Here is a 17,103-nt window from a genome sequence, read left to right on the forward strand (position 1 = left end):
CGCTCAGTCTACAGATATACCGTTGTATATATATGAAAAAAGTACTCATCCATGGATAAGATGCTTAAGGGACTTGTTTGGTTAATTTCGGGCTTTTGCTTTGAGCTTCGAGTTAGAGCTGGAAGCTTGAAGCAGGTGGAGGCTACTTCGTAAAAGCGAGCTTTCAATTCTATGTCGGAACCAAAACTTCTCATTCGAATGCTTTCTGTCAAAGTAAGAAATGTTCCAAGGAGCTAATCCAAACAGGGTGTAAACCTTTTTATGGTGGGGCACAGGGCTATCTCAAATAATTACCAAAATGTGGAGAGGTATTTCTAAACACCCTTTAATTTTATATGTGTTGGTGGTTACTTTCGTAATTACGAGTCAAGCATTCAATCCACCTACCGTTGAATTTGAAAGGGAGATTCTATTTTCACACCAACTTTTACTAAACCATGCCAAGATAGGAGCTAAATTGGGATGCTCTTAGTAAAAGTTGGTGTGGCAATGAAATCTCTCATTTGAAAATAGGCGGGGTAACTGGTTATGACCTACTTCTGTCATCTTATCTCAGCTTTGTTTGTTAAACTGTCACTCTTCAGAGTTCAGATTCTCCCATAAATCTCGAAGCAGCTCTTTAATGGCGAAGAGAATCGCCACATCTCCGATATGAACCCTAAACGTTAAGATTCATCAAATCCTCCATCTTTTTTCTCCTTGATATTTCAGAAATTCTTCTCATTTCGTTTCCTCCATGGATGAGATTAGGGTTTCAGATCTCATCCCAACTACCGATTGATTGAGCTTTCTTTCCCGCCTCTAAATCCAAGTTCCAACATGTCTACATTTGGATTCCACGAACGTAACACTTCGAAAAACACACAATTCGAAGAAATCGAGAATGAATTCGAAAATCCTGTAAATTTGATTCCTTTCCCCTCTTCAAGACCACCTCTGAACACGATACCAGATCCCTCTCAAAACCCTACTGAAATTCCGGAAAACGAGTCTGATTCTAGGATTAAGTTCGAAAGTGGTCGACTCCGTCGATTATCTGACAAAAAAATGGATAATTATGGAACTCCTAGAACTGGTCTTCGAGGGAAAACACAGTCTGAGCCAAACTCAGCACAGAGCACACCAGCACGAAGTGTTACAAAGGTTCCCAACAATGGGGCATTAGGAGGGTGTACTGGCACTCGACCTCCTCGAGACAATGGAATGAGAGGAGGAAGCTCTTCTAGAGTTCCTAGAGGAATCTTAAATGCACTTTCTGAACCATCCATCGAAGTTCCATATTTTGAGCTCGTTGACGATCCTTCATTCTGGATGGATCATAATGTGCAGGTCTGTCTTGTCCTTCATTTTTTTTTTTCACTTTTTCATTAGTCTCCAATCTTTTTTTTTAAAGCTCATAGAAGACACAATGCCGTGGATTTGTGTAGGTTTTGATTAGAATTCGACCCATTAGTACCACAGAGAGGACTTTGCAAGGTTACGCTAGATGCTTGAGGCAGGAGAGTGCACAGACGTTAACGTGGGTTGGACATCCCGAAACGAGGTTTACGTTTGATCACATTGCCTGTGAGACCACATCACAGGTGCACATTATCTAAATATATAAACTTACCACAACACAGGTGCACATTATCTAAATATATAAACTTGCAATTAAACAATTTCTCCTTTTTCACTTGTTGAGTGTATATTTTCCTCCACTCTCAGGTATGTCACACCCCAGTTAAGTCCCATGACCCTCTTATATTCATAGTTCTCCCTCTCCTCTCCAACAGATTGGTCTTTTGGAGTAGTTGGTTGGTTAACATGATATCAGAGCACTAGGTTCGTATGGGTGACGGGTTCGATTCTTTCCACCCTTATGGGTGAGGGGGAGTGTTGAGTGTATATTTTGCTCCACTCTCAGGTGTCATACCCAGTTAAGCCCCATGACCCTCTTATATTCATAGTTCTCCCCCTCTCCAACAGGTGGGTCTTTTGGAGTAGTTGGTTGGTTAGCATCATCACTTCTATATATAATTCATGCATGGTTGGAACTTGTTATAGGAGAAGCTCTTCAAGGTTGCCGGACTACCCATGGTGGAGAATTGCATGTCTGGGTATAATAGCTGTATGTTTGCTTATGGTCAGGTATTGTGTGATCTGGAGGTCTCAGGTTTTGTTTTTTGTAAGTGGAGTATGGGATGAATTCAAAGATATTGATTTCTCTTGCAGACTGGTAGTGGGAAAACATATACTATGATGGGTGAAATAAATGGGATAGATGACGAGCTTAATGAAGATTGTGGGATAACTCCTCGTATTTTCGAATATCTATTTAAAAGAATTAGAGCTGTAAGACACCCATGAATCCTTATTGATTTCCATACCTGAAAAATTCAAGCTTTTTAGATATGTTTGTTAATTTTGCTTTATGTTCCCTTTTGGTTCAGGAAGAGGAGAATAGGAGGGATGAGAAGTTAAAGTATAGTTGTAAGTGTTCCTTTCTTGAGATCTATAACGAGCAGATAACAGATCTCCTGGAGCCTTCATCAACTAATCTTCAAGTAATTTAATTGTTCTCTTTGAGATGTGTTGGTTCTATCTGGATTTCCATGTTATAATTTTAGCTTGATTTCCCGTGTTGTATAGCTTAGAGAAGACATGAGGAAGGGTGTTTATGTTGAAAACCTTACAGAATACAAAGTGACCACGGTCAAGGATGTTGTCGAACTTCTGTTAAAGGTGCATTTAATAGTGAAATCTATTGATTTTGTCATGAATTATTGAAGCATAATTTGTTTTTAATATTATATCCATTCCAGGGTGCCATGAACAGAAAAATCGCAGCTACTAACATGAATAGTGAGAGCAGCCGGTCTCACAGTGTCTTCACCTGCATCATTGAGAGCCGATGGGAAATAGATTCTACGACCCACCTTAGGTTTGGAAGGTTAAATTTAGTAGATCTTGCGGGATCAGAGAGGTAAATTTTGAATTTAATGATTGGCAAGATTTATTGTTCTATGCTTGTTCAGATGCTAACTATGATCACATAATTAGGCAGAAAAGCTCTGGTGCAGAAGGAGAACGCTTGAAAGAAGCTGCAAATATTAACAAATCCTTGTCAACTTTAGGGTAATTTAATTATATGCTTGGTCTAATTTAATGTTCCATGATTTGTTCTCTTGGGTACAAAACTTGCTTCTATTGTACATGCAACATATCCATGGGGCCGGGGACCAAGTATTCTATGGGTCCCATTATGGAGATTTATGAGCAAAGAGGTGACATAGTTGAATGATTTAAGTATCCGACCTGTGTGTTCTTGTGGATTCTTGTAAGAAGGATATGGAAAACAACGCACAAAAGATTTACATAACAATGCTATTGGTGCTTCGAATTCCATCAAATGATGGTTCCATCCCCTTGGAAGTGCATAGGCACATAGGAATGCTTTTTCCAATTCTCCGTAATTGACTTCCCGTGTATTATTCACTCAGTTTTGTTAAAGTCTCTTAATAAGAGGGAAAGGTACCGAGTTGTTGGGGCTGTGACATGATTCAATCTAAACTGCGTTGGCCAACTTGGTTGATATTAGAGGATAAAATTTATGGGTATTTTGAGCAGTTGCAACTGAATCTTTTTTTGTCCACTAACAATCTTTATTTGCAGTCTGGTCATCATGACTCTGATGGATGTAGCACATGGGAAACACCGACACATTCCTTACAGAGATTCTAGGCTCACTTTTCTCCTTCAGGTCACATCATTAAAGCCTTTGAACACAAAAGGATTAGTCTATGAAATCTTCTGATATGAGCCGTATATAAACTGAAGATTACGTTGTATACATTTTTATATGCAGGATTCCCTTGGTGGAAATTCTAAAACAACAATTATTGCAAACATCAGCCCATCTATTTGGTGCGTCCATTTTCCAAGAATTTTTTAAGTTTATTTTCTCTATGACGCCCACAGTTCTTTTTATTCTTGCTTGACAAATTTATTGCTTTCTTGCAGCTCTGCGAATGAAACACTAAGCACTTTGAAATTTTCTCAGCGTGCCAAACTTATTCAGAACAATGTAATTATTTGAATTTCATACTTATCTTGGTTCCATGAACATGCACAAAAATTTATAGAATTATTTTTTCCTCTTCTGTAGGCTAAAGTGAATGAGGATGCTTCGGGTGATGTAATAGCACTACAGCGGCAAATACAACAATTAAAGGTCAGTCAGATCCGCTTTATGCAAATTTCATCTTGCTTTCTATAGTTATAACACAACTAAACAAATGAACACTTGTTTAACAGGACCAGTTGACCTTTCTGCACAAGCATCAGAATGTTTCAAGGTCTCTATCAGTTTGCTTGCCAAATGTTGAACAATCTGAGTCAGGTGATATCCATGATGCTTATGATACCTCTCTAGAAGGAAGAATCTCTTATCACCAGAACGATACACGTATTCCAAAAACGAAGGTATATCCTCACATTGAAAAACATAGGTTACTATTAGAAGTAAATGATTCAGTCATGCACAAGAACTATTTTATGTATCAGATGAAAGCCATCAAATCTACGTTAGTTGGGGCGCTGAGGAGAGAGAAAATAGCAGAGAATGCAGTCAGGAGGTTAGAAGCTGGAACTGAACACATGAATCGTTTGGTATGCTTGGTGATCCTACTTAGTTGTGTATTCTTTATGATGGATTGATTTTTTAAAGCATTTCTTAATTATGTGAGGAACAATATATTCCTTATTTCTCTTTTGTTGGTGCTTTGATTTAATACAGGTACAACAATTAGAAGATGATGGTCAGCGTACTAAAATGATTTTAAGGTTTCGTGAAGAGAAAATTAAAAGATTGGAATTGCTCGCAGATGGATTAACGTCTGCTGATGAATATCTCATGGAGGAAAATAATTCTTTAGCTGAAGAGATTCATGTTCTTCGAGAAAGAATTGATAGGAATCCAGAATTGACTCGATTTGCATTGGAGAATATTAGACTCATAGAGCAGCTGAGAATGTAATTCTCATGGAACTTTTCCTAATGAATAGATGGGTATTTTCTCTATAAGATTTTTCACAAGAAATTTTCTTTTGAGACTGACTTTAAATCACTATTGATGCCAGGTTTCAAGATTTTTATGAACAAGGGGAACGAGAGACATTGTTAGCTGAAGTTTCTGAGTTGCGTGACCAGGTCTGCAAATGTTGTTCTCTAATTTTCACCACCACTCTGAATTAAGTTATTTTATTTTTATAAGCAATTTAGTGGGTGAAAGGAAGTATTTAGCCCTGGTCGTCATTATCAAGACTCACCAACTTTACCAACTTTCCTAGCTGGCACCTTCACTTTGAATTAAGTTTTCTCCAACCGATGATGGTTTTCTGAAACTATGTTTTGGGGATGTGCAGCTTATGGAAATCCTTGAAGGGAATTATGGGCAGCTTAAATTCTCCTCGAGTGAAGAAAATCAGGTTTGAGATGCAATAATTGGTTAAATCAATTGTTTTTCTCTTTTATATATGATACATTCATTGATTTATTTCTCAAATATGAAGAAGCAGACTGAAGATACTGTAAAGGAATTGGAAGATTGCAGGAGGAATCTAAATTCCTGTCTTGAAATCAATGTGAAGCTGACTAGGTATTTAGTGTTCCTTTTTGTTTATGATTTGCTTAACTTTGTTTAGTTTTCCCTTGGCATGATCAAGCTTCAGGAAGTTCTCCTTTTTCTGTGTCAATAATTATTTTTTGTTTCCAAAAGGGAAGTTGAAGAATTGCGGAGAGAACTGAACAAGGATTTGAAATGTAGTAGAGCTGCATTTTCTGTAAGGACGGATTGCGAATTACTGGAATATGCAGTTGTTGAGATGGCATAATATTTTGTGTTGTGCTTTACTTTTGCGACTTTTGCAGGTTGCAGATTCGGATGCTGAGACAATTAAACAAACAGAGAAAGATTTATCGGTGAGATTTTTTTGACTCTGTTTGTTGGTTAATTGTAGCCTTTTAATCTATTGGGCGCTCTACGCCCAATTTCTTTCAGGGCCTATGGACAATTTAAATCTTTTGCTCTGTTCAATAGTTAATAGTTCCCCTTGCACATCTAGTAATATAATATATTTCCCACAACTGTGCTAACTAGAAAGTTTAGAATATCATAGTCTATCTAACATGCATGATTACAAGTCCTGTTCTCATGATTTTTTCTGTGAGGGAAATTCTTGGGAGTTTATTATCAATTTTTTCCTTTCCTTTTCTTTTCTTGTATTTTGTAGATAGAATCCTGGAAAAAAGTTAAAATGCAAAAATAGAAATATATTCATTATTTATTTATATACATGATTATGTTTTTTAGTCAGTTCTCTATAAATATATAAATTTTGTGGATACTCTAATTGAGATACATTATAGATTATGATAATAAAAATTCTGGTGATACCGATTAAAAAGAGAGTGAAAACTAATGATGTTTTCAATATAATTTGTGTGTGTGTGTGTGGAAATAATCAATTGCTTTTGAGATATCTAATTTATTTTTTTTTTTTTGAAATCTTTTTAGATTTGAGATGACCTCAGTAAGTATCATCTGTTTTAAATAAAATCAGAGATAGTTCTGAGGGAGCTTATCATGTGCCACTTTAACAGGTTGAGATCTTATCAACCAGAACTGATTCAGAAGACGAGAATGCTTCTTATAATCAGGTGGAGGATGAGGTTCTACAAATAAAACATGACCAGAAGATGGGTGATGCTTTAGCTTTACAGCCTGGTACTCATAAAGAACTGATGGAAGCAAGATCCTTGATTGAAGCAATGGAATACGAGCAGGTTCATTTAATTGAAGAGTTGGATATTCTCCAAAAGAAAAACTGTCAATATGTGGAACTCTTGAGGATCAAGGATTGTGGTGAGGATCTAGGCCCCCAAGGTGCAGGCCTAACGATGGAAGGCAAGGCAGACATCAGAAGATTGGCTTTGCAATCCAAGTTGGATAGAATGCATTGGGATCTTGATGAGGCTAGAGTACTGAATAGACGCTATCAAGATGATCAGGCATCGGAGCTATCCCATCAGAATGAAGTCGAACAAGTCCTTCAGCAAGTTGAGTTGGAGACGTCTAAAACAATTCTTCAATTACAAGAAGAGCTTGCCACACTTGAGTGTGAATTTCAAGAAAGATTATCTTTTATGACCCAAGAAAATGCGAGACTGAGAAACACTTTAGCTTCCAGAGAGGATGAGATAAAAGAGTCGGCTGAGTGGGAGAAGACGATATTGGAGCTTACAAGCTTCCTTTTAGATGGCTGTAAATCCCTTGAGGATGCCTCTGACCAGATAGAAAGTATTGCAAATTCTTTTCCTGAAGGGAAAGTTTGGATTAGTGAACATGTTGAAAGGGCTGCCAAAATCTTTGTAGAGAAGGAAAGAACAATAATGCAACTACAGAAGCGTCTAGAAAATGCACACGAAGTGGGACTGGAGATGGAGTTGAAATTGAGCTCCTTGAAGGGAGCAACACTAGCTATAACTGAAGTTCAGCAGTTAGAGAATGATGAAAATAGCAGAGAAGTAATTCATTTGCGGACACTTTTGAGTGAGAAGATCTCTAACATACATGAGCTGGAGCATGGACTCAAAGACAAGGAAGCCCAGATTCTTGAAGCAGAAAAACGTGCTTCTGCTGCATTCATTGTAGTAAAAAGGCTGTCTGAGGAGCAAATTCCTGAGTTAGCTGTTTCTATTGAGAAGGACGAATGCAGGGTATCAGAGACGATATTAAATGCTCAGGCAGAAGAAGCTATAGAGTTTCAAGTTGAATTGGCAAGACAAAGAATCTTGGAGTCTGAGAATGCCATTAATGCATCTTACAAGTCTGAAAAACTTGAAAACCAGTTGTCCATGGTGCAGCAAATAAGAGATGAGCTAGCTGAAGTGAATGAGAAACTGAATGGCATTAAAACTGGCATGGACACACTATTGGACATGTATGGTGCAATGGTTGGAGATTTAGCAAAAGCAGATACATCAAGTTCCGATTGTTTTTCATCATGCTCCGATCTTTCTGCGGAAGCTATTGTTCCAAAGCACTTAGATGAATCATTTTCATCTACATTTGCTTCCGGATTTCCTGGAAAAATACCTGAACAAAAATGGGATTTAATACCAGAGAGAGACCCATCAATTATTCTTGGTGATCAGGAGTTTGGAATGTCAAAGAAGCCCAGTGAAAATTTAATCTGCAACAATGAAACAATGTTGTGCTTGAAGAAGGAAACAGAGTTGGCATTCAATAGTTTTCTAGAAGTACAGGTTTGTCTGGCAAAGATTTTTGATAACGAGGAAATGAAAGATCGTTCTTGGTCACTAGAGAGATGTTTCCAAGAATCACTTGCATTTGGAAATCATAATCAATTTGGTGTGCATCAGAAAGAAGTAAAGAGGGTGGAAGAAGCTGAAGCAGGCTGCAGCAACACTAAAGAGGTATTGCTTGAATTTAAATATTCAGAACTTCTATATCTAAAATATTTGTTGAATTTGGCATATTAAAGAATTTTATTGACTAATTGTGGGTTTATTTCTAGAGCTAGTATCTAACTTTTTTTATAAATGATTGACCAGAAGTTGCATCTCAAGCTCAATGACGCCAGGTTAGTTGCTGATGAGAAGATCAAAATGGCTAAGAGCTTCTTTGTTAAATTCGAGGAAACTCATGCCACTATAAAGGAGGCTGATATTATGTTAAATGTACTGCTGAAAGCAAATGAAAATGCAAAACATGTGACTGATAGGTGGAAGGAAGCAGGTGAAGAGTTGATGATTGAGAGAGACGGCTTGATGAAAGAAATTCAGGAACTTAAGTCTTCTATTTGTCTGAAAGAAGGAGAGTATAAATTATTGAAGGATCAAATCGATTCAGGTTTAGTAGAAGTTGTGAACTCAGTCTCTTCATTGGAAGGATCTTTTCTGCAAATGCAGAGAGATGTGGAGGAGAAGTTCAAGTTAATATATTCTGATGTTTTTTCCCTAAGACAGGACCTACTGGACTGCATTTGCAACTCGAGGTCATCATTGGAAGATATTTGGTCTGACATAATGGAGAAAGGGTTCGCTTTATTTGTATTGTACCAGTGCCACGTGGGGAGGTTTTTTGAGGAAATCTCAAGCCTTAATTCAGATCCTGGATTCCTCCTATACAGACAGCAAGAATACTATTCAATAGTAGACAACGTGGGAGAGGTGTGTTCTAGTCCGCAGTACAAACTATCTGATCCAGGGGACATTCCGGAACTTACACATTCTTTTGGAGTATTTCCGAAGTCAGATGAAGAAGAAATGAGCCTAGCCCATGAAAATCTGATAACTGAGAATCTATCACTAAAGATGGCATTGGCTCGAAAGAATGATCTTTTGAGGGGTTTGCTATTTGATTTTAGCTTGTTACAGGAATCAACCTCCAATGCAAAGGACATCAAGGATGAAACTGAACAGACGTTTGCATCTCTAACCAAGGTTCGACATGAATTGGTGGTGAAAACAGCCCAGCTTGATGACATCCTGGTGCAGCATACGAAACTTGAAGCTCGGCTGACTGATAGTGAAGCTGCTTTGTCTATCTCAAATTCTGAACTTGAACGAGCTAAAGAAACACTAGATATGTTATTGAAACAGAACACCGAGTTGGGAGTCCTATTAGAAGATCTCAATGTAAAAAAAAGGGACGCTGAAGAGCAATTGGAAGAAAAAAGAGAGGTTGTCAAAGGTTTGGAGAAAGAAATTCTTCGGATGGCTTGTTCTGCAGAGGAAAAAACTCTCTTTTCAATTGAAGACATTGAGGATGAATTGAAAAGGACTGCTGGTGAGAGGGATCATCTCCATGAAGTGGTCGCCTCCCTGAATGATAAGCTTGAAATGGCAAATGCATTAGCTGACGAGAATGAAGCTATGGCCATTGAAGCTCGCCAGGTATGGCACAGTGGCACGAAAGATCTGGTTGAAATGATTGCTCAACCTCTTTATAATAAAACTTGGATATTAACTGTTTCAGGAGTCGGAAGCAAGCAAAGCCTATGCTGAACAGAAGGAAGAGGAGGTTAAGATTCTAGAACATTCTGTTGAGGAGCTCGAACGTACCATAAATGTACTGGAGATGAAGGTAATATTTTATTTTTCCATTTTTTTTAATTGAAATCTCTCAGTATTTCCTTAATTGCTTCTTATTATTACATATCAAGAAAGAAAATTGCTTCCTGTGACTTTTAACATCTTCCTGAGATCGCTGGAGTGACTTGTTACCCTTGCCAGGTTTTTGAAATGGGCGAGGAGGTAGAAAGACACCGTTTAATAATAGATGATTTAGAACTGGAACTCAATGCGGTGAGGCATAGAAGGTTGAATGTTGAGAATGTCGCAGAGACTATGGATTCAGAATATTCAAATGTCGAACTACTGAAAGACGATCAAACTTCAAGGTTGAATAACTTACTTGTATGGTTTAGACAAAATAATGTTTTTTATTTTCTGGTTGTGATCTTTTTGGTTCAAAGAACAATAATCCCCATTTGTGCAGGCTCATGGATGATAGAATACTGGAGCTTCAAGAGTTGAGAAAATGGATAAAGATTCTTGAAAAGGAAAAAGCAGACCAAGCTAAGGAGGTATTATTTATTTTCTTCTCTCAATTCTTTTTATTCAACAAAGTAACATGTGGCATCTGCTTTTCTTTTCTCATACTGATAAATGATTTTTTGTTCAAAGATCAAAGAATGTAAAGACTACATCTCGGAACTGGGACTGCATGCAGAAGCCCAGGCTTCACAGTATCAACAAAAGGTATAACATATCATATGCTGTGTTCATTGTCGTGTGAATATGTGTAGTTTATCAATATTGGAATTGACAGGCAACACACACGGGTTCGGATCCACCATTGGTGGGTCCTGCCTAAGAAATCTGTTATACCCAAAATCTACCAATTAGATTATCCTAGAGACCTAGACGTATAATATCTTGCATTTCTTTGTCTGGTCAAACGAAAGTTCTAATAAGACTGGAACTGTAAATGATACAGAACTCCACACCCTATCAGTTGTGCAGAACAGTTAGAATAGTTGACTACCATTTCAGTTCATCCTAATCCATGTATTCTATATATGCCCTTATTTGGATTGTGAATTGAGATACTAACCCTCATGCTTTGAAACAGTACAAAACGTTGGAGGCCATGGTTCGTGAAGTGAAAATAGATCCATCAATTTCCACTTGTGCACCATCAACATCGGATAAGACTGAGAAAAACTCTACAAGGACAAGGGGTTCCAGCTCACCGTTTAAATGCATTGCAAGTTTGGTTCAGCAGATGAAGTTAGAGAAGGATCAGGAGTTATCAGTTGCCAGACTTCAGATAGAAGAGCTAGAAGCATTAGCTTCTAATCGGCAAAAAGAGGTAAATTAATCCTCCTCACGTGTCTTTTGTTTCTGGAAGGGCTGTGTGTGCTATATGTACTCGAAAGAGGTAAAATTAGTCCACCTTAAACTTTCATTTCTGGAATATATTGCAAAGAATTTAAATAAGTTGTATTGCACACAGGTATGCGTGCTGAATGCCAGACTAGCGGCAGCTGAAAGCATGACGCATGATGTGATTAGGGATTTACTTGGAGTCAAATTGGACATGACTAACTACGCTGTAAGTTCCAGAATAGCACCTGTCGTATAACGGGATAGGATCCCTCTAAAGATGTCATTCTCATCCTTCTGTGTCCTTTTTTTTTTCTCTTTCACAGAACTTGATAGACCACCACAAGGTTCAAAAGTTAGTCGAAGAAGCTCAGCAACAAACAGAAGAGTCCATTGCAAAGGTCATATAAACTAAACATCCTGTTTATCATTTTGGATTAACTTCAGTCTTAATCTTTACATTTTTTTTTTTAAGGAGCAAGAAATTCTGAACCTGAGGAAGCACATTGATGAATTAATTGAGGAAAGACAAAGGTGACCTCTCCCTCTTTACATTCTTAAAGCAAGTTTGTTCTTTCCGGGTGTCTTTTTTTTCCACTCATAATCCAGCTCTTATCTATCAAATTTCAGAATACAGAGTTAGAGTTCCAGCTCTTAGTAAGTCAAATGGATGAAGGGAAACAAATAGAAATACAAGATAATGAAATGAAGGGAATGAGTGGTTCTCACTTCAATTTGATTTTAAAATTCAGTTATTATCTTAGTTGCTTCAGAACTTCTATTTAAGAAAAAATTCTAAGGCATTTCTGGTATAACATGAGGCCTGTCTTTACCAACAATGCACTAGTAAATTTGGTGTATATGCTGGAACTGAGACCACTGAAAAAAAAAAAAAAAAAAAAAAAACAGAAGCCCCCACTCCGATATAAAAAGCAGGCTTGAATAATGGCAACCATCCAATCTAATTCTTTAGAATGATTACAGGAGAAAAAAATAAACTGTGCAGGATTGTCCCAATCACCGATATAAAAAGCAGACTCAAATAATACTTTGTTGGTTGACCATCCTTTGTGTGTGTGGCAACTTAGATTTTACTGTTCCCTTGATGCATGGAATTTTAATGCTATGGCCTGCTGAATTAATTGTTTCAATTCTATGATTTGTTATATTTTATAATCTAGCACTTTTGTTTTAATCTTTCTGCACGAATTTATTATTTCTGCAGCTGTATCGAGGAAATAAATCAAATGGAAGCAGACATACTAGATGCCCAGGAGACAGTCGTACAACTTAGACAACGAGATCATATGCTCACAGCACAGAACGAAATGTTAAAGGTGCAAAAAATCTTATTGAATGGAACACAGTTCATACTTTGTAACCAATTTCTGTAAATTCAATCATGCATTGATCTTATCATTAAGAAATTATTTTCATATGCTGCCACCTGTTTGCATAGATGGACAAGGCCAATCTAAAGAGGAATATTGCAGAAATGGATGAAATGAAAAGATTAGGCCAACATAATACACAACAACGGATTCAACAGCCAACAAAAATGAAGGCATGGCATGATTTTACATGACTTTTTTTTCTTTCAATTAAATAAATATTTCCATTTCGCATGTATTGAAGTTTTCTTAATCCAGCAGGAGAACAACCCTTTGAGAATTAGTAATGGGGAGCTTAGTAAGAGGCTAGCACATTCAGAGAAGCTTCTTTCTCGTGTAAATGATGAACTTTCATGTTATCGCAAATCTGATAGTAGGGGGACCCATACAACAAAACTGACGAAGAATGAAGGCTCAGAATCAAAGAACAGGTAAGTACTTGGGTTCTTGAAAATGCTGTATAAACTACATTGTGCATCCAAAAACTACAGATTTGGCTTCTGAGTGCTACTTGGTCCAAAATTGCTTTGATATAAACTTCACCAAATCGCACTTAAGGCAACAAAAAATTTAGATGCTCTGGGGGAATAGTTTGATTAGATCTATAAATCTTGTAAGCAGATCCCCTATGTTATCTTATTATTATTTTAAATATTTTACAGGAACCAGAACTCAGACTTTGATTAGCTCAAAATCGCTTGATCTAAAGCATTCTCTGTGGCGGCATTAGCCAAAGCTGGAAATAAAATATTAGTACATCTGTGGTTGCTCAAGTGTATTTAGAAGGATCGTGTTTTGTACAAAATTGGCCAATCATATTTGATGCTGAAGGTAATTACCATTTTTTCATTGTAATCTGTCGTAGCTTATCTAATTCTGCACTCTGCACCTAACACCTAAACCTACACAGGTGTGTATGCATTATGTGCAGTATGCCGCGCATCAACCTTTGCATTCAAGTTCCAAAAAATTCAAAAATCTTTTATGATATTGCAAAGAATTACTAATCACCTATTCGACCCATTTCTTTATGCAGATGGATATCTCCGACACCCAATTCAGTGTGAAGAGGCAAAATCGTATCTTGCAGCTTTGCAATTGTAAAAGATTATGATATTTTGTGTATAAAAACTAGTTTATTTTCATTGTAATGGTAAGATATTAAAAGTTTGATATTATTGGAATATGTTTACATGGAAATCATTTTGTTTCCGTTCGTTCAAAAAACATGTATCATTTTGTTTCCAGTTGTGTTGAACCCACCTTAATTTGGATAACTAATGCCTTGCTTGCCAAGCTGAAAATAAAGACCTTTTGTAACGGGACTGCTGAAACAAATATACCGACAAAAGAAATGTTAAGAGTTTTAAAAGAGAGCTGCTATTGGCACCCCAACTTTTACTTATTACATTCCAATTTCTTGAATCATTTATCACACCCCAATTTAAGATTAAAACACACTCTTCATACATTACAGAGGTTTGGCTTAAATTATAATCTCAACATTACAAAACAATTACAGTAGTTGTTTACAATTATGATAAAACTCATAAAATTCTAAACCCAAAAAATAGAAATCTAGCATAAAAAAAGGAGAGAGCTTCCGACTTTTACTTATTATCAACCCATTCATTTATTTTCTTTATTTTTAATGGGGTGTAATAAGTAAAAGTTGGGGTGCCAATAGAAGCTCTCTTTTAAAAGAAGGGATGACGTAAAACTTGGTATGTTGCTGCCCTCATAATCCCATTTCAATGCCATCCAACATACAAGATAATCTAGATTGGAATCCTCAGTATTATCATGAATTGAAACCTTAGGTTCATTTATAAATAAATAAAATGATACAAGTAGTGTCAAATGGGTATGATTTTGATTCACTAACACATGATTCACATCCCAATATCATCAGCAACTTAAATATTAACCCGCCAACATTAAGATCCCATCAAAGATGTCATCTGTTTTCATTATTTGATTAGAACCTCCATAATAAACACAAGAGGAACTGAGATTCACAAACCTTCATTAGACTCTTCACACTCTTGCTGGTCTAACTTCACATCCCTAATAGCTGCCAATTCCATATCCTTCTGAACTGCTTCTCTCTTCAATCTCAACTTCTCTGCTCTCTCTCGGCGTCCCTCGTCCAACAACTCAACAAACTTATCTTTTATCACAACCAATGGATCCCGTTCGATCAACTCCTCATTTTGATAAGCTTCCCTCAACATTGCCGTTTCTATCCCACCTTTCAACGACATATAGAATATCCCTGAATGCCTTGTAAAAACACTGGTAAATGCATTCGAGAACCGATACTCTTCTCTAAACTTGCCCACTATTGGTACCGGCATTCTCTTAAGAATCGACAAAGAAAGCAACTCGTGAAGAACTCCAACCGTTCTCTTCTCCATCTCTGGCGAAGACTGATCCAAATGAGAAGCATCGGCGTAAGGAGATATATAAGGAAGCTCCATCCAATCTCTAACCCATTCTCTCATCTCTTTCTTTAGAATAAACCCTCGAGGGAGCCGTACATTGAACGAAGGCCTAACCTGGATCCCCGTTAACCTAGACTCCTCTTCAGCTCTCTGTTCTATAACAGATTGCGCAAATTCGGGCTTCCATGAAACTAATTCCAAGAACGATTTACCTTCTCCAGGACTCCCAACCAACCTAAAAAATTCTGGATACTTGGGCACTAAACTGCACAAGAAATTATCAGGGAACCCGAATTCCCTCTTTACGTGAACCAATTTATCGGCGCTAACCACTTTATCCCTACACATCATGAGTAATTTACATAACTTAGCAACCAAGAGGTGCTCGTTCTCGTCTTTGATCCACTTCTCTTCATCGAGAAATCGTCGAAGACGATCGCTGACACGAAGGAATGGCACGGGTTGGGTTTTGGGTTTGATTCGATCAAGGTAGAGATCAAACAAGCCTGGATTTTGGTTAAGGAAAGTGGTGATTCTGATTGAAAGGCGCAATCTTTCTCTCCTCTTCTCCAAGTAACGAAGTGGGATGACCTGTCCAGGTTCGTTCAAGACTTCTTTAACGACTTTGTTGCAGAGACGCCATTTTTTGTCGTTCTCGATTGCGTCGTCTAGTCGAGGATCCTTTCGCCAGACGACCTTAAGATTTGAAACAGAAGCGAATCGGATCCAAACCCTAACACTGGAAAGTGAAGGATTTGGATAAATTAAACTCAAATAGGTTGAAGAAACCCTAGAATTGTTCTTCAGATTGAAAATAATCGATCGAGTTGATAGCATGTTCGGGTTGAACCGAATTTGAAAAATCGACCGTTAAATTTCGGAGTTAGGGTTTGTAACAAGAAGTAAAATGATGAGAAATCGATCGATTTAGGAATGTAAGGAGCTAGTGAGCAAGGGAAATTTTACTAGACCAGTACGCCACTGCTGAAGAGGGACCAATTTCACGTTTCAAATCCTCGGACTTCGGATCATTCAAATGATGCACAAAATGATGGGCCTGAGGGCTTTAAAGCCCAAGCCATATTATACGGGCCTAATCCATACCAATTATCAACCAAGTTGGGTGGGCTTGATCAAATCCTTGAGATCCAATATGCCAGTCATTTCAACTTTTAGGGTGACGAAAACAATGGCTACTCCCTCCATAAACAATCAGTGCAGTCCCACAAAGCAGTCAACGTGAGGACCACGAGTAGGATTAGAGATGGGAGGAAACAATTCAATGCAAAACCCTAACCAAACAGAAGTTAAAAAAACTGAGTCGCAATATTTCGACACGAAAATTTTAACTCGGTAGATGTGTAAAGTGCACAAAACCATAGATTTTTTTTTCTTCGGCATACAAGTAAAAAAGATCCACTGTTATGTTGCCAAATCGAGTGCAGATCGTACAAATTTTTTTGAGTCCGATTATCCTATTCAGCGACTATTTGATTAGAATTGACCATAGAAATTTTAAGGCTACAGTAACTAGATCAAGAGATCATTCTACAACTTGTCCCTGAAGAAGATAGTTAACATGTTCTCTCATACAATGTTGCTCCAATCTTACCTATTGGGCAAGCAATCACCAGTTTGAGGCAGAGAACAAGACAACAAGTGCTTCTCCACCAAACACGGAAGTTTCACACTTAACTATTTCAATCGGATAATTTATGGAGGTAATCAGGTTTTTAAATTTCCAAAAACTGCATATATGATTATACAGCCAAAGGGAATACACTGTGCCTAAACTCATCCCAAGCGCTTCTAAT

General features: G+C 37.5%; 2 protein-coding genes across 4 annotated transcripts; one reads left to right on the forward strand and one right to left on the reverse strand.

Annotated features, from left to right (window-relative positions):
* The first annotated feature begins 536 nt into the window (after positions 1-536).
* On the forward strand, positions 537-14,071 carry POK1 (phragmoplast orienting kinesin 1). 3 transcript variants are annotated; one of them, XM_086438636.1, is made up of 35 exons: positions 537-1,329; positions 1,428-1,583; positions 2,047-2,130; positions 2,215-2,334; positions 2,433-2,546; positions 2,632-2,724; positions 2,805-2,965; positions 3,043-3,117; positions 3,655-3,742; positions 3,848-3,906; positions 4,003-4,066; positions 4,148-4,213; positions 4,297-4,464; positions 4,546-4,650; positions 4,778-5,013; positions 5,121-5,190; positions 5,406-5,468; positions 5,553-5,638; positions 5,759-5,822; positions 5,911-5,961; positions 6,643-8,478; positions 8,617-9,960; positions 10,043-10,150; positions 10,300-10,466; positions 10,565-10,652; positions 10,753-10,827; positions 11,201-11,440; positions 11,585-11,683; positions 11,781-11,855; positions 11,930-11,988; positions 12,680-12,791; positions 12,914-13,018; positions 13,107-13,276; positions 13,508-13,676; positions 13,882-14,071. In XM_086438636.1, the coding sequence occupies exons 1-34, from the start codon at positions 820-822 to the stop codon at positions 13,530-13,532; spliced, it is 6,936 nt and encodes a 2,311-aa protein (XP_086294762.1). In that variant the 5' UTR covers positions 537-819; the 3' UTR covers positions 13,533-13,676; positions 13,882-14,071. The 3 variants fall into 3 exon arrangements, with proteins under 3 accessions (XP_086294762.1, XP_086294763.1, XP_086294764.1); XM_086438637.1 differs by having other exon boundaries at positions 5,559-5,638; XM_086438638.1 differs by lacking the exon at positions 537-1,329 and adding an exon at positions 1,708-1,968 and having other exon boundaries at positions 1,453-1,583.
* Positions 14,072-14,643: 572 nt separating this feature from the next.
* On the reverse strand, positions 14,644-17,069 carry LOC147403157 (Ubiquitin carboxyl-terminal hydrolase family protein). The gene has a single exon (XM_086438643.1). The coding sequence runs from the start codon at positions 16,124-16,126 to the stop codon at positions 14,861-14,863; it is 1,266 nt and encodes a 421-aa protein (XP_086294769.1). The 5' UTR covers positions 16,127-17,069; the 3' UTR covers positions 14,644-14,860.
* Between the last annotated feature and the right edge of the window lie 34 nt (positions 17,070-17,103).

The sequence above is a fragment of the Akebia trifoliata genome, chromosome 4 (genome assembly GCF_017979445.1).
Source record: "Akebia trifoliata isolate Shusen 1 chromosome 4, ASM1797944v1, whole genome shotgun sequence".
Taxonomy (NCBI): domain Eukaryota; kingdom Viridiplantae; phylum Streptophyta; class Magnoliopsida; order Ranunculales; family Lardizabalaceae; genus Akebia; species Akebia trifoliata.

What these genes read in the sequence shown, in the direction of transcription:
- POK1 (XM_086438636.1), top strand. Translation starts at nt 820, where the DNA reads ATGTCTACATTTGGATTCCACGAACGTAACACTTCGAAAAACACACAA. An exon ending in CCTCGAGTGAAGAAAATCAG is followed by an intron (nt 5,469 to 5,552) that starts GTTTGAGATGCA and finishes TCAAATATGAAG; the next exon opens with AAGCAGACTGAAGATACTGT. An exon ending in GGCTCAGAATCAAAGAACAG is followed by an intron (nt 13,277 to 13,507) that starts GTAAGTACTTGG and finishes AATATTTTACAG; the next exon opens with GAACCAGAACTCAGACTTTG.
- LOC147403157 (XM_086438643.1), bottom strand. Translation starts at nt 16,126, where the DNA reads ATGCTATCAACTCGATCGATTATTTTCAATCTGAAGAACAATTCTAGG.